Source organism: Oncorhynchus keta, chromosome 11 (genome assembly GCF_023373465.1).
Source record: "Oncorhynchus keta strain PuntledgeMale-10-30-2019 chromosome 11, Oket_V2, whole genome shotgun sequence".
In the NCBI taxonomy this organism is placed as follows: domain Eukaryota; kingdom Metazoa; phylum Chordata; class Actinopteri; order Salmoniformes; family Salmonidae; genus Oncorhynchus; species Oncorhynchus keta.
Window position 1 is genome coordinate 20,904,460 of NC_068431.1, and position 17,460 is coordinate 20,921,919.

Here is a 17,460-nt window from a genome sequence, read left to right on the forward strand (position 1 = left end):
ACAGGGGGACATGGTAACATGCGGGCCCACATACGCACAGAGGGACATGGTAACATGCGGGCCCACATACGCACAGAGGGACATGGTAACATGCAGGCCCACATACGCACAGAGGGACATGGTAACATGCGGGCCCACATACGCACAAAGGGACATGGTAACATGCGCGCCCACATACGCACAGAGGGACATGGTAACATGCGGGCCCACATACGCACAGAGGGACATGGTAACATGCGGGCCCACATACGCACAGAGGGACATGGTAACATGCGGGCCCACATACGCACAGAGGGACATGGTAACATGCAGGCCCACATACGCACAGAGGGACATTGTAACATGCGGGCCCACATACGCACAGAGGGACATGGTAACATGCAGGCCCACATACGCACAGAGGGACATGGTAACATGCGCGCCCACACACGCACAGAGGGACATGGTAACATGCAGGCCCACATACGCACAGAGGGACATGGTAACATGCAGGCCCACATACGCACAGAGGGACATGGTAACATGCGGGCCCACATACGCACAGAGGGACATGGTAACATGCAGGCCCACATACGCACAGAGGGACATGGTAACATGCAGGCCCACATACGCACAGAGGGACATGGTAACATGCGGGCCCACATACGCACAGAGGGACATGGTAACATGCGCGCCCACATACGCACAGAGGGACATGGTAACATGCAGGCCCACATACGCACAGAGGGACCCACATACGCACAGGGGGACATGGTAACATGGGGGCCCACATACGCACAGAGGGACATGGTAACATGCGGGCCCACATACGCACAGAGGGACATGGTAACATGCAGGCCCACATACGCACAGAGGGACATGGTAACATGCGGGCCCACATACGCACAGAGGGACATGGTAACATGCGGGCCCACATACGCACAGAGGGACATGGTAACATGCAGGCCCACATACGCACAGAGGGACATTGTAACATGCGGGCCCACATACGCACAGAGGGACATGGTAACATGCAGGCCCACATACGCACAGAGGGACATGGTAACATGCGCGCCCACACACGCACAGAGGGACATGGTAACATGCAGGCCCACATACGCACAGAGGGACATGGTAACATGCAGGCCCACATACGCACAGAGGGACATGGTAACATGCGGGCCCACATTCGCACAGAGGGACATGGTAACATGCAGGCCCACATACGCACAGAGGGACATGGTAACATGCAGGCCCACATACGCACAGAGGGACATGGTAACATGGGGGCCCACATACGCACAGAGGGACATGGTAACATGCAGGCCCACATACGCACAGAGGGACATGGTAACATGCAGGCCCACATACGCACAGAGGGACATGGTAATATGGGGGCCCACATACGCACAGGGGGACATGGTAACATGGGGGCCCACATACGCACAGAGGGACATGGTAACATGCGGGCCCACATACGCACAGAGGGACATGGTAACATGCAGGCCCACATACGCACAGAGGGACATGGTAACATACGGGCCCACATATGCACAGAGGGACATGGTAACATGCAGGCCCACATACGCACAGAGGGACATGGTAACATGCGGGCCCACATACGCACAGAGGGACATGGTAACATGCAGGCCCACATACGCACAGAGGGACATGGTAACATGCAGGCCCACATACGCACAGAGGGACATGGTAACATGCCGGCCCACATACGCACAGGGGGACATGGTAACATGGGGCCCACATACGCACAGGGGGACATGGTAACATGCGGGCCCACATACGCACAGAGGGACATGGTAACATGCGGCCCACATACGCACAGAGGGACATGGTAACATGCGGGCCCACATACGCACAGAGGGACATGGTAACATGCGGGCCCACATACGCACAGAGGGACATGGTAACATGCGGGCCCACATACGCACAGAGGGACATGGTAACATGCGGGCCCACATACGCACAGAGGGACATGGTAACATGCGGGCCCACATACGCACAGAGGGACATGGTAACATGCGGGCCCACATACGCACAGGGGGACATGGTAACATGCGGGCCCACATACGCACAGAGGGACATGGTAACATGCGGGCCCACATACGCACAGAGGGACATGGTAACATGCGGGCCCACATACGCACAGAGGGACATGGTAACATGCGGGCCCACATTCGCACAGAGGGACATGGTAACATGCAGGCCCACATACGCACAGAGGGACATGGTAACATGCAGGCCCACATACGCACAGAGGGACATGGTAACATGCAGGCCCACATACGCACAGAGGGACATGGTAACATGCAGGCCCACATACGCACAGAGGGACATGGTAACATGCAGGCCCACATACGCACAGAGGGACATGGTAACATGCGCACCCACATACGCACAGAGGGACATGGTAACATGCAGGCCCACATACGCACAGAGGGACATGGTAACATGCGGGCCCACATACGCACAGAGGGACATGGTAACATGCGGGCCCACATACGCACAGAGGGACATGGTAACATGCAGGCCCACATACGCACAGAGGGACATGGTAACATGCAGGCCCACATACGCACAGAGGGACATGGTAACATGCAGGCCCACATACGCACAGAGGGACATGGTAACATGCAGGCCCACATACGCACAGAGGGACATGGTAACATGCAGGCCCACATACGCACAGAGGGACATGGTAACATGCGCGCCCACATACGCACAGAGGGACATGGTAACATGCAGGCCCACATACGCACAGAGGGACATGGTAACATGCAGGCCCACATACGCACAGGGGGACATGGTAACATGCAGGCCCACATACGCACAGAGGGACATGGTAACATGCGGGCCCACATACGCACAGAGGGACATGGTAACATGCGCGCCCACATACGCACAGGGGGACATGGTAACATGCAGGCCCACATACGCACAGGGGGACATGGTAACATGCGGGCCCACATACGCACAGAGGGACATGGTAACATGCGCGCCCACATACGCACAGGGGGACATGGTAACATGCGGGCCCACATACGCACAGGGGGACATGGTAACATGGGGGCCCACATACGCACAGGGGGACATGGTAACATGGGGGCCCACATACGCACAGGGGGACATGGTAACATGCGGGCCCACATACGCACAGGGGGACATGGTAACATGGGGGCCCACATACGCACAGGGGGACATGGTAACATGCGGGCCCACATACGCACAGAGGGACATGGTAACATGCGGGCCCACATACGCACAGGGGGACATGGTAACATGCGGGCCCACATACGCACAGAGGGACATGGTAACATGCGGGCCCACATACGCACAGAGGGACATGGTAACATGCGGGCCCACATACGCACAGGGGGACATGGTAACATGCAGGCCCACATACGCACAGGGGGACATGGTAACATGGGGGCCCACATACGCACAGGGGGACATGGTAACATGGGGGCCCACATACGCACAGAGGGACATGGTAACATGCAGGCCCACATACGCACAGAGGGACATGGTAACATGCGCGCCCACATACGCACAGGGGGACATGGTAACATGCGGGCCCACATACGCACAGGGGGACATGGTAACATGGGGGCCCACATACGCACAGAGGGACATGGTAACATACGGGCCCACATACGCACAGGGGACATGGTAACATGCAGGCCCACATACGCACAGAGGGACATGGTAACATGCGGGCCCACATACGCACAGAGGGACATGGTAACATACGGGCCCACATACGCACAGAGGGACATGGTAACATGCGGGCCCACATACGCACAGAGGGACATGGTAACATGCGCGCCCACACACGCACAGAGGGACATGGTAACATGCGCGCCCACATACGCACAGGGGGACATGGTAACATGCGGGCCCACATACGCACAGAGGGACATGGTAACATGCAGGCCCACATACGCACAGAGGGACATGGTAACATGCAGGCCCACATACGCACAGAGGGACATGGTAACATGCGGGCCCACATACGCACAGAGGGACATGGTAACATGCGGGCCCACATACGCACAGAGGGACATGGTAACATGCAGGCCCACATATGCACAGAGGGACATGGTAACATGCGCGCCCACATACGCACAGAGGGACATGGTAACATGCAGGCCCACATATGCACAGAGGGACATGGTAACATGCGCGCCCACATACGCACAGAGGGACATGGTAACATGCAGGCCCACATATGCACAGAGGGACATGGTAACATGCGCGCCCACATACGCACAGAGGGACATGGTAACATGCAGGCCCACATATGCACAGAGGGACATTGTAACATGCGGGCCCACACACGCACAGAGGGACATTGTAACATGCGGGCCCACATACGCACAGAGGGACATGGTAACATGCAGGCCCACATACGCACAGAGGGACATGGTAACATGCAGGCCCACATACGCACAGAGGGACATGGTAACATGCGGGCCCACATACGCACAGGGGGACATGCACATGCGGGCCCACATACGCACAGGGGGACATGGTAACATGCGGGCCCACATACGCACAGGGGGACATGCACATGCGGGCCCACATACGCACAGAGGGACATGGTAACATGCGGGCCCACATACGCACAGGGGGACATGCACATGCGGGCCCACATACGCACAGAGGGACATGGTAACATGCGGGCCCACATACGCACAGGGGGACATGGTAACATGCGGGCCCACATACGCACAGGGGGACATGGTAACATGCGCGCCCACATACGCACAGGGGACATGGTAACATGCGGGCCCACATACGCACAGGGGGACATGGTAACATGCGGGCCCATATACGCACAGGGGGACATGGTAACATGCGGGCCCACACATACGCACAGGGGGACACACCTGGCCCACATACGCACAGGGGGACATGCACATGCGGGCCCACATACGCACAGAGGGACATGGTAACATGCGGGCCCACATACGCACAGGGGGACATGGTAACATGCGGGCCCACATACACACAGGGGGACATGCACATGCGGGCCCACATACGCACAGAGGGACATGGTAACATGCGGGCCCACATACGCACAGGGGGACATGGTAACATGCGGGCCCACATACGCACAGGGGGACATGCACATGCGGGCCCACATACGCACAGAGGGACATGGTAACATGCGGGCCCACATACGCACAGGGGGACATGGTAACATGCGGGCCCACATACGCACAGGGGGACATGGTAACATGCTCGCCCACATACGCACAGAGGGACATGGTAACATGCGGGCCCACATACGCACAGAGGGACATGGTAACATGCGCACCCACATACGCACAGAGGGACATGGTAACATGCAGACCCACATACGCACAGAGGGACATGGTAACATGCACACCCACATACGCACAGGGGGACATGGTAACATGCAGGCCCACATACGCACAGAGGGACATGGTAACATGCGCACCCACATACGCACAGAGGGACATGGTAACATGCAGGCCCACATACGCACAGAGGGACATGGTAACATGCGCGCCCACATACGCACAGGGGGACATGGTAACATGCAGGCCCACATACGCACAGAGGGACATGGTAACATGCAGGCCCACATACGCACAGAGGGACATGGTAACATGCAGGCCCACATACGCACAGAGGGACATGGTAACATGCAGGCCCACATACGCACAGAGGGACATGGTAACATGCGGGCCCACATACGCACAGAGGGACATGGTAACATGCGGGCCCACATACGCACAGGGGACATGGTAACATGCGGGCCCACACACGCACAGAGGGACATGGTAACATGCGGGCCCACATACGCACAGAGGGACATGGTAACATGCAGGCCCACATACGCACAGGGGGACATGGTAACATGCGCGCCCACATACGCACAGGGGGACATGGTAACATGCGGGCCCATATACGCACAGAGGGACATGGTAACATGCGGGCCCACATACGCACAGAGGGACATGGTAACATGCGCGCCCACACGCACAGAGGGACATGGTAACATGCGCGCCCACATACGCACAGGGGACATGGTAACATGCGGGCCCACACACGCACAGGGGACATGGTAACATGCGGGCCCACATACGCACAGAGGGACATGGTAACATGCAGGCCCACATACGCACAGGGGGACATGGTAACATGCAGGCCCACATACGCACAGAGGGACATGGTAACATGCAGGCCCACATACGCACAGGGGGACATGGTAACATGCAGGCCCACATACGCACAGGGGGACATGGTAACATGCAGGCCCACATACGCACAGAGGGACATGGTAACATGCGGGCCCACATACGCACAGAGGGACATGGTAACATGCAGGCCCACATATGCACAGAGGGACATTGTAACATGCGGGCCCACACACGCACAGAGGGACATTGTAACATGCGGGCCCACATACGCACAGAGGGACATGGTAACATGCAGGCCCACATACGCACAGAGGGACATGGTAACATGCGGGCCCACATACGCACAGAGGGACATGGTAACATGCAGGCCCACATACGCACAGAGGGACATGGTAACAGGGGACATGGGCCCACATACGCACAGGGGACATGGTAACATGCGGGCCCACATACGCACAGAGGGACATGGTAACATGCAGGCCCACATACGCACAGAGGGACATGGTAACATGCAGGCCCACATACGCACAGGGGACATGGTAACATGCAGGCCCACATACGCACAGAGGGACATGGTAACATGCAGGCCCACATACGCACAGAGGGACATGGTAACATGCGGGCCCACATACGCACAGGGGACATGGTAACATGCAGGCCCACATACGCACAGAGGGACATGGTAACATGCGGGCCCACATACGCACAGAGGGACATGGGTAACATGCACGCGGGCCCACATACGCACAGAGGGGGACATGGTAACATGCAGGCCCACATACGCACAGAGGGACATGGTAACATGCGGGTACGCACAGGGGACATGGTAACAACATACGCACAGGGGGACATGCATGCGGGCCCACATACGCACAGAGGGACATGGTAACATGCGGGCCCACATACGCACAGAGGGACATGGTAACATGCGGGCCCACATACGCACAGGGGACATGGTAACATGCGGGCCCACATACGCACAGGGGACATGCACATGCGGGCCCACATACGCACAGAGGGACATGGTAACATGCGGGCCCACATACGCACAGGGGGACATGGTAACATGCGGGCCCACATACGCACAGGGGGACATGCACATGCGGGCCCACATACGCACAGAGGGACATGGTAACATGCGGGCCCACATACGCACAGGGGGACATGGTAACATGCGGGCCCACATACGCACAGGGGGACATGCACATGGGCCCACATACGCACAGGGGACATGGTAACATGCGTCCCACATACGCACAGAGGGACATGGTAACATGCGGGCCCACATACGCACAGGGGACATGGTAACATGCGGGCCCACATACGCACAGGGGACATGCACATGCGGGCCCACATACGCACAGAGGGACATGGTAACATGCGGGCCCACATACGCACAGGGGGACATGCACATGCGGGCCCACATACGCACAGGGGACATGGTAACAACATACGCACAGGGGACATGGTAACATGCGGGCCCACATACGCACAGGGGGGGACATGGTAGGGGGACATGGTAACATGCGGGCCCACATACGCACAGGGGACATGCACATGCGGGTACGCACAGAGGGACATGGTAACATGCGGGCCCACATACGCACAGGGGGACATGCACATGCGGGCCCACATACGCACAGGGGACATGGTAACATGCGGGCCCACATACGCACAGGGGGACATGGTAACATGCGGGCCCACATACGCACAGGGGACATGGTAACATGCGGGCCCACATACGCACAGAGGGACATGCACAGAGGGTAACATGCGGGCCCACATACGCACAGGGGGACATGGTAACATGCGGGCCCACATACGCACAGGGGACATGCACATGCGGGCCCACATACGCACAGAGGGACATGGTAACATGCGGGCCCACATACGCACAGGGGGACATGGTAACATGCGGGCCCACATACGCACAGGGGGACATGGTAACATGCGGGCCCACATACGCACAGAGGGACATGGTAACATGCGGGCCCACATACGCACAGGGGACATGCACATGCGGGCCCACATACGCACAGAGGGACATGGTAACATGCGGGCCCACATACGCACAGGGGACATGGTAACATGCGGGCCCACATACGCACAGGGGACATGCACATGCGGGCCCACATACGCACAGGGGACATGGTAACATGCGGCCCACATACGCACAGAGGGACATGGTAACATGCGCACCCACATACGCACAGAGGGACATGGTAACATGCAGGCCCACATACGCACAGGGGGACATGGTAACATGCAGGCCCACATACGCACAGAGGGACATGGTAACATGCGCACCCACATACGCACAGAGGGACATGGTAACATGCGGGCCCACATACGCACAGAGGGACATGGTAACATGCGGGCCCACATACGCACAGGGGGACATGGTAACATGCGGGCCCACATACGCACAGAGGGACATGGTAACATGCGGGCCCACATACGCACAGAGGGACATGGTAACATGCAGGCCCACATATGCACAGAGGGACATGGTAACATGCGCGCCCACATACGCACAGAGGGACATGGTAACATGCGGGCCCACATACGCACAGAGGGACATGGTAACATGCGGGCCCACATACGCACAGGGGGACATGGTAACATGCGGGCCCACATACGCACAGAGGGACATGGTAACATGCGGGCCCACATACGCACAGAGGGACATGGTAACATGCAGGCCCACATACGCACAGAGGGACATGGTAACATGCAGGCCCACATACGCACAGAGGGACATGGTAACATGCAGGCCCACATACGCACAGAGGGACATGGTAACATGCGGGCCCACATACGCACAGGGGGACATGGTAACATGCGGGCCCACATACGCACAGGGGGACATGCACATGCGGGCCCACATACGCACAGAGGGACATGGTAACATGCGGGCCCACATACGCACAGGGGGACATGGTAACATGCGGGCCCACATACGCACAGGGGGACATGCACATGCGGGCCCACATACGCACAGAGGGACATGGTAACATGCGGGCCCACATACGCACAGGGGGACATGGTAACATGCGGGCCCACATACGCACAGGGGGACATGCACATGCGGGCCCACATACGCACAGAGGGACATGGTAACATGCGGGCCCACATACGCACAGGGGGACATGCACATGCGGGCCCACATACGCACAGGGGGACATGGTAACATGCGTCCCACATACGCACAGAGGGACATGGTAACATGCGTCCCACATACGCACAGGGGGACATGGTAACATGCGGGCCCACATAGGGGGACATGCATGCGGGCCCACATACGCACAGAGGGACATGGTAACATGCGGGCCCACATACGCACAGGGGGACATGCACATGCGGGACATACGCACAGGGGGACATGGTAACATGCGGGCCCACATACGCACAGGGGACATGGTAACAACATACGCACAGGGGGACATGGTAACCGTCCCACATACGCACAGGGGACATGGTAACATGCGGGCCCACATACGCACAGGGGGACATGCACATGCGGGCCCACATACGCACAGAGGGACATGGTAACATGCGGGCCCACATACGCACAGGGGACATGCACATGCGGGCCCACATACGCACAGGGGACATGGTAACATGCGGGCCCACATACGCACAGGGGACATGGTAACATGCGGGCCCACATACGCACAGGGGGACATGCACATGCGGGCCCACATACGCACAGGGGGACATGGTAACATGCGGGCCCACATACGCACAGAGGGACATGGTAACATGCGGGCCCACATACGCACAGAGGGACATGGTAACATGCGGGCCCACATACGCACAGGGGACATGCACATGCGGGCCCACATACGCACAGAGGGACATGGTAACATGCGGGCCCACATACGCACAGGGGGACATGGTAACAACATACGCACAGGGGGACATGCACATGCGGGCCCACATACGCACAGAGGGACATGGTAACATGCGGGCCCACATACGCACAGGGGGACATGCACATGCGGGCCCACATACGCACAGAGGGACATGGTAACATGCGGGCCCACATACGCACAGGGGACATGGTAACATGCGGGCCCACATACGCACAGGGGACATGCACATGCGGGCCCACATACGCACAGGGGGACATGGTAACATGCGTCCCACATACGCACAGAGGGACATGGTAACATGCGCACCCACATACGCACAGAGGGACATGGTAACATGCAGGCCCACATACGCACAGGGGACATGGTAACATGCAGGCCCACATACGCACAGAGGGACATGGTAACATGCGCACCCACATACGCACAGAGGGACATGGTAAACATACGCACAGAGGGCCCACATACGCACAGGGGACATGGTAACATGCGGGCCCACATACGCACAGAGGGACATGGTAACATGCGGGCCCACATACGCACAGAGGGACATGGTAACATGCGGGCCCACATACGCACAGAGGGACATGGTAACATGCAGGCCCACATACGCACAGAGGGACATGGTAACATGCGGGCCCACATACGCACAGAGGGACATGGTAACATGCGGGCCCACATACGCACAGGGGGACATGGTAACATGCGGGCCCACATACGCACAGGGGGACATGGTAACATGCGGGCCCACATACGCACAGAGGGACATGGTAACATGCGGGCCCACATACGCACAGAGGGACATGGTAACATGCAGGCCCACATACGCACAGAGGGACATGGTAACATGCAGGCCCACATACGCACAGAGGGACATGGTAACATGCAGGCCCACATACGCACAGAGGGACATGGTAACATGCAGGCCCACATACGCACAGAGGGACATGGTAACATGCAGGCCCACATACGCACAGAGGGACATGGTAACATGCAGGCCCACATACGCACAGAGGGACATGGTAACATGCAGGCCCACATACGCACAGAGGGACATGGTAACATGCAGGCCCACATACGCACAGAGGGACATGGTAACATGCAGGCCCACATACGCACAGAGGGACATGGTAACATACGCACAGAGGGACATGGTAACATGCAGGCCCACATACGCACAGAGGGACATGGTAACATGCAGGCCCACATACGCACAGGGGGACATGGTAACATGCAGGCCCACATACGCACAGAGGGACATGGTAACATGCGGGCCCACATACGCACAGAGGGACATGGTAACATGCGCGCCCACATACGCACAGGGGGACATGGTAACATGCAGGCCCACATACGCACAGGGGGACATGGTAACATGCGGGCCCACATACGCACAGAGGGACATGGTAACATGCGCGCCCACATACGCACAGGGGGACATGGTAACATGCAGGCCCACATACGCACAGGGGGACATGGTAACATGGGGGCCCACATACGCACAGGGGGACATGGTAACATGCGGGCCCACATACGCACAGGGGGACATGGTAACATGGGGGCCCACATACGCACAGGGGGACATGGTAACATGCGGGCCCACATACGCACAGAGGGGCATGGTAACATGCGGGCCCACATACGCACAGGGGGACATGGTAACATGGGGGCCCACATACGCACAGGGGACATGGTAACATGCGGGCCCACATACGCACAGAGGGACATGGTAACATGCGGGCCCACACACGCACAGAGGGACATGGTAACATGCGGGCCCACATACGCACAGAGGGACATGGTAACATGCGCGCCCACATACGCACAGGGGGACATGGTAACATGCGGGCCCATATACGCACAGAGGGACATGGTAACATGCGGGCCCACATACGCACAGAGGGACATGGTAACATGCGCGCCCACACACGCACAGAGGGACATGGTAACATGCGCGCCCACATACGCACAGGGGACATGGTAACATGCGGGCCCACACACGCACAGGGGGACATGGTAACATGCGGGCCCACATACGCACAGAGGGACATGGTAACATGCAGGCCCACATACGCACAGAGGGACATGGTAACATGCAGGCCCACATACGCACAGGGGGACATGGTAACATGCAGGCCCACATACGCACAGGGGGACATGGTAACATGCAGGCCCACATACGCACAGAGGGACATGGTAACATGCAGGCCCACATACGCACAGGGGGACATGGTAACATGCAGGCCCACATACGCACAGGGGGACATGGTAACATGCAGGCCCACATACGCACAGAGGGACATGGTAACATGCAGGCCCACATACGCACAGAGGGACATGGTAACATGCAGGCCCACATACGCACAGGGGGACATGGTAACATGCAGGCCCACATACGCACAGAGGGACATGGTAACATGCGGGCCCACATACGCACAGAGGGACATGGTAACATGCAGGCCCACATATGCACAGAGGGACATGGTAACATGCGGGCCCACATACGCACAGAGGGACATGGTAACATGCAGGCCCACATATGCACAGAGGGACATGGTAACATGGGGGCCCACATACGCACAGAGGGACATGGTAACATGCAGGCCCACATACGCACAGAGGGACATGGTAACATGCAGGCCCACATACGCACAGAGGGACATGGTAACATGCGCGCCCACATACGCACAGGGGGACATGGTAACATGCAGGCCCACATATGCACAGAGGGACATGGTAACATGCGCGCCCACATACGCACAGAGGGACATGGTAACATGCAGGCCCACATATGCACAGAGGGACATGGTAACATGCGCGCCCACATACGCACAGAGGGACATGGTAACATGCAGGCCCACATACGCACAGAGGGACATGGTAACATGCGCGCCCACATACGCACAGAGGGACATGGTAACATGCGCGCCCACATACGCACAGGGGGACATGGAAGTGCAGGGACACAGAAAAGGACACAGACACACACACAGCAATGTTAGCAATGGCTTTTGGATGTAATACTCCCCCTCTCCTGCAGTGACTGAAAATATATCCCAAAATGCCAATAGGGCTCTGGTCAAAAGTAGTGCACTATAAAGGGAGAGTCTTCTCTTACCCAAGCTAGTAGATCGTCTCCTATCAGGTCTATCACTGACGTCTCGTTCTTCTTCCGAATGACCATCATCTGTTCTGTTATCCACACTGTAGGGAGGAAGAGAAAAGTCAGGGAAAAGAGGACATTTGTTTGAGAATAGGTGAATTTCAATGATTTAGGAAGTGAAAATTTGAGTTGTGTAAATTAGCATTATCCCTGAGAGAGGAGTTTGACTGTAGCTTTGAAGTGGAAGCGCCGCGGTGAGTATAGCTCGCATTGCACACACACAGAGACACACACACACACAGTGTACCGTGTAGCTGGACAATCTCTTCTAGGTTAGTGAAGATGTGTTTAATGTCTCCAGGAGGCAGGATGCTGTCTCGGGTTAGTTTCTGGCAGAACACGTTATCCAGCACCTTCAACATCCTCAGGTGTGCTCGCTCTGTGTAGAAGAGCTCTGTGGAGACGCACACATTCAGACCCACAGAATTAAACAGAACACGATAGCTGCCATTATCAGCCCATTCTAAAGCTATGCAGGTCTATGACATCAGCCACTAGTACAGGGTTTCCAAAATTCGGTCCTCCAAGGTGTGCACGTTTAGGTTTTTGCCCAAACACTACACAGCTGATTCAAATAATAAACTCATCAAGCTTTGATACTTTGAATCAGCTGTGTAGTGTTAGGGCAAAAACCTAAACGTGCACACCTTGGGGTCCTGAGGACCGAGTTTGGGAAACGCTGCTCTATTGTATGGAACAGGTGGAACCCATTGTCTTCTGACAGATGGTGCTATTCTAACGCACCCGCAGACGGCTGTCACGCTACCTGATGTAAGACAATGAGGTGGAACCAAGATTTTCATTTGGGATTGAGGCTTGCCGATTTCCTGGTATATCAGGATCTACGCAGCGTAGAATTTGGAGACTTTCCTACGAAAACGTCGCACAAACCTTAGCGACTTGTTGTGGTTTATTTAGCTAGTGGACCCACCATCACTGATAATCATGATGAAAGAGTTCACCACTTGACTTGAATGGACACAGTAGGCTTGGTCATAGACATACTCAAATAGTCAATAAGGTTTAGGTGAGGCCCTGGGTGGATAGGATATAAAAGGTATAAAAATGTAAAGGACAAATACAGCGCATCATATTTGCCATCTCAAAGCTAAACAGTTTGCATGAAACTACTTTGACTATTCAACAGCTATCTATCTGTATGATTGATCCCCAGGCAGCTGTACAGTATGTGGAGCCAAAATGGCCACCGGCCTCACCGTTGATGACTTCTTGTCTTTTGATCTCCTGTGGAGTCAGGCCCGCCAGGACCTCTCGGCTAACCAGCGCCTGCCAGTTGGGAGGGTCCTGCTCGCACTCAATCTCGTTCCCCTGGTCGTCCTCACTCGGCACATCCCCACAGCCTAACCCGTCCATCCTGACATGAAAACAAGAAGTCTCTGATGATGACACCTGGATTGTGTTGATTAGGGCATGAAGTGGCAAAATATTTTGCATCGGAAAATTATTGGACAAATGTTCATAGTCCAACCCTGTTTCAGTTCATTTTCTTAAGTTTGTTTTAATTGAACGATTATTTATCCAGGAAGTCCCGTTGAGATCAGAAGACCTCTTTTACAAGAGACCTGGTGCTTAATGAACATGGCCCTGGGCCCACTTAAACAACACTAAAGCGAAATTCTACGATTGAGATCAATGTGTGATTAATTGGGAAAGTTACAGAGTTACTAAGTGCAGATGTGAAGCCTGTAATACATGGTAGAGAGAGGGAGACCAGTAACTCAATCAATTCTATTCAAAGGTTTTGCCAAAGTTAAGTTAAAGTTTAATCATGTTAATCGTGTTTAATCAATCACAATTGATTCAATTATGTGGGCAACACAAACGTTTTGAATAGCTGGTAATACCGAACAACTGGGGGAAATCAGTTATCATTCATGCCATTCATATGACTACAGAGACAACAAAACAACAACCGGATCCGTGTTCAAATAGTATTTGAAATTATTTATCCGTACTTGATTGAGCTTGCCTGGCTAAATTGACCAATAGAACAGTCCTTAAACTGCAAACCCTGCCCATATGGCGCTCCAGAACAGCTCCATTTAAAATTGTATTTGAATCCAACAACATCAGATGAAATAGACCTCCAAAAAATAAGAACAGAGAAAGACTCACCTCTGGGCTGGTTTGGGCGTGCCTCCCTCTTGAGCCCTGGGGAAAGAAGATCACAGTCCCCGTCAACACACTTTCTGCCATTCACCAAATCCCTCCTTTCAATCCTCCACATCTATCTGAGCAGAGGTCCTAAGGCATAAGTTGGAGAACTCCCCATCTCCAAGTAATACACCATAAGAGGACCTTTCTTTCAATGAGTTTCAATGAGGTCATGAATGATCGGAGAGACAAAGACAGCGATTCAGCAGTGGAGTGCTGTAGCAGCAGCACCTGAACAGAAACGGCTCAGAGGCCTTGAGCAGGATGGCTGGGTATGGGCTGTGTATCCCAACATTATGGCTGTATGAGACTGCAGACTTTGCGGGCGACTGGTTGTGTCGGGTGACAACGGATGAGCTTGGCAGTGGACCAACACGGCAGCAAAACATTCTGCCTTGGAAGGCTTTTCCCGGGAGAGCTTGCTCTCTATTCGGAACAATATTTCAGTGATCATGCAATCTCGCTCAACATAAGATTTAGGCTGCATCCCAGATGCCACCCTATTCCCTATTTAGTGCACTATTTTTGACCAGAGCCCAAAGGGAATTGGGTGCCATTTGGGAGGCAGATTTAGTGTAGATTTGTGTTGACCCAGAGGACAGTCCTGACTCGGATTAAATAAGCCCTTTGAGGTGAAGGGATGGTATATATCAGAGTATCTCAACCCTTGAGCAGATTAGAATATTCACTATGTATTGCTGAAACCATCACATTTGATTACAGCAGATCTGCCCTCTGTATTTCTACGCTGTATATTACTAGCACATTACAAAGATGCTGTTACCAAGTCACCAAATCAGCCTATCATAGTCACTATAACGTCACTATGTAAACAATATTATTTTTGAGGGGTGTAAAAGCTGCTGCAAGCAGAGATGATCAGAAATGATAATCATACAATAACTGTTTCTTCCCTTTTTATCCACCGATTGTAAAATACACTGACTGTACAAAACATTAAGAACACCTGCTCTTTCCATGACACAGACTGACCAGGTGAATCCAGGTGAAGCTATGATCCCTTATTGATGTCACTTGTTAAATGCACTTCAATCAGTGTAGATGAAGGGGAGGAGACAGGTTAAAGAAGGATTTCTAAGCCTTGAGACATGGATTGTGTGTATGTACTATTCAGAGGGTGAATAGGCCAGACAAAAGATTTGAGTGCCTTTGAACGGGGTATGGTAGTAGGTGCCAAGCGCAACGGTTTGAGTGTAGAACTGCAACGCTGCTAGGTCTTTCATGCTAAAAAATTTCCAGAGTGTATCAAGAATGATCCACCACCCAAAGGACATCCAGCCAACTTGACACAACTGTGGGAAGCATTGGAGTCAACATGGGCCAGCTTCCCTGTGGAATGCTTTCAACACCTTGTAGAGTCCATTCCCCAATTTAATTGTTCTGAGGGCACAAAAGGGTGCAACTCAATAATAGAAAGGTGTTCCTAACGTTTTGTACACTTCTTGCTTACCTCATAGTTTAGTTTTAAAATGTAACGCTTGCTAAACAAATTAATGTAAAATAGGTTGATTAAGTAAATTGTCCTCAATGGCCTCGTAGCTTGAATTTAGAACGACAATGGCCACAGCCTGAATTAGGTCAAATCCAATTTTATTTGTCACATACACGTGGTCAGCAGATGCAAGTGTAGCGAAATGCCTGTGCTTCTAGTTCCGACCATGCAGTAATATCTAACAAGTAATCTAACAGTTTCACAACAACTACCTTATACACACAAGTGTAAAGAAATTAATAAGAATATGTACATACAAATATATGGATGAGCGATGGCCGAACGGCATAGGCAAGATGCAGTAGATGGTATAGAGTACAGTATATACATATGAGATGAGTAATGTATGGTATGTAAATATTATATAAACTGGCATTGTTTAAAGTGGCTAGTGATACATTTATTACATCCAATTTTTTATTATTAAAGTGGCCAGAGGTTGAGTCAGTATGTTGGCAGCAGCCACTCAATGTTAGTGATGGCTGTTTAACAGTCTGATGGCCTTGAGATAGAAGCTGTTTTTCAGTCTCTCGGTCCCAGCTTTGATGCACCTGTACTGACCTCGCCTTC

At 54.4% G+C, this 17,460-nt stretch overlaps 1 protein-coding gene across 3 annotated transcripts in view; it reads right to left on the reverse strand.

Annotated features, from left to right (window-relative positions):
- Nucleotides 1-17,460, reverse strand: part of arhgef12b (Rho guanine nucleotide exchange factor (GEF) 12b) — a 127,367-nt gene that overhangs the window by 14,544 nt on the left and 95,363 nt on the right. For all 3 annotated transcript variants that reach the window (XM_035779849.2, XM_035779848.2, XM_035779847.2), the window contains 4 exons: nt 15,339-15,374; nt 14,420-14,577; nt 13,450-13,596; nt 13,158-13,243 (listed from right to left, as the gene is read on the reverse strand). In XM_035779849.2, coding sequence (XP_035635742.1) covers nt 13,158-13,243; nt 13,450-13,596; nt 14,420-14,577; nt 15,339-15,374 — 427 coding nt within the window. The remainder of the gene's footprint in view (nt 1-13,157; nt 13,244-13,449; nt 13,597-14,419; nt 14,578-15,338; nt 15,375-17,460) is intronic.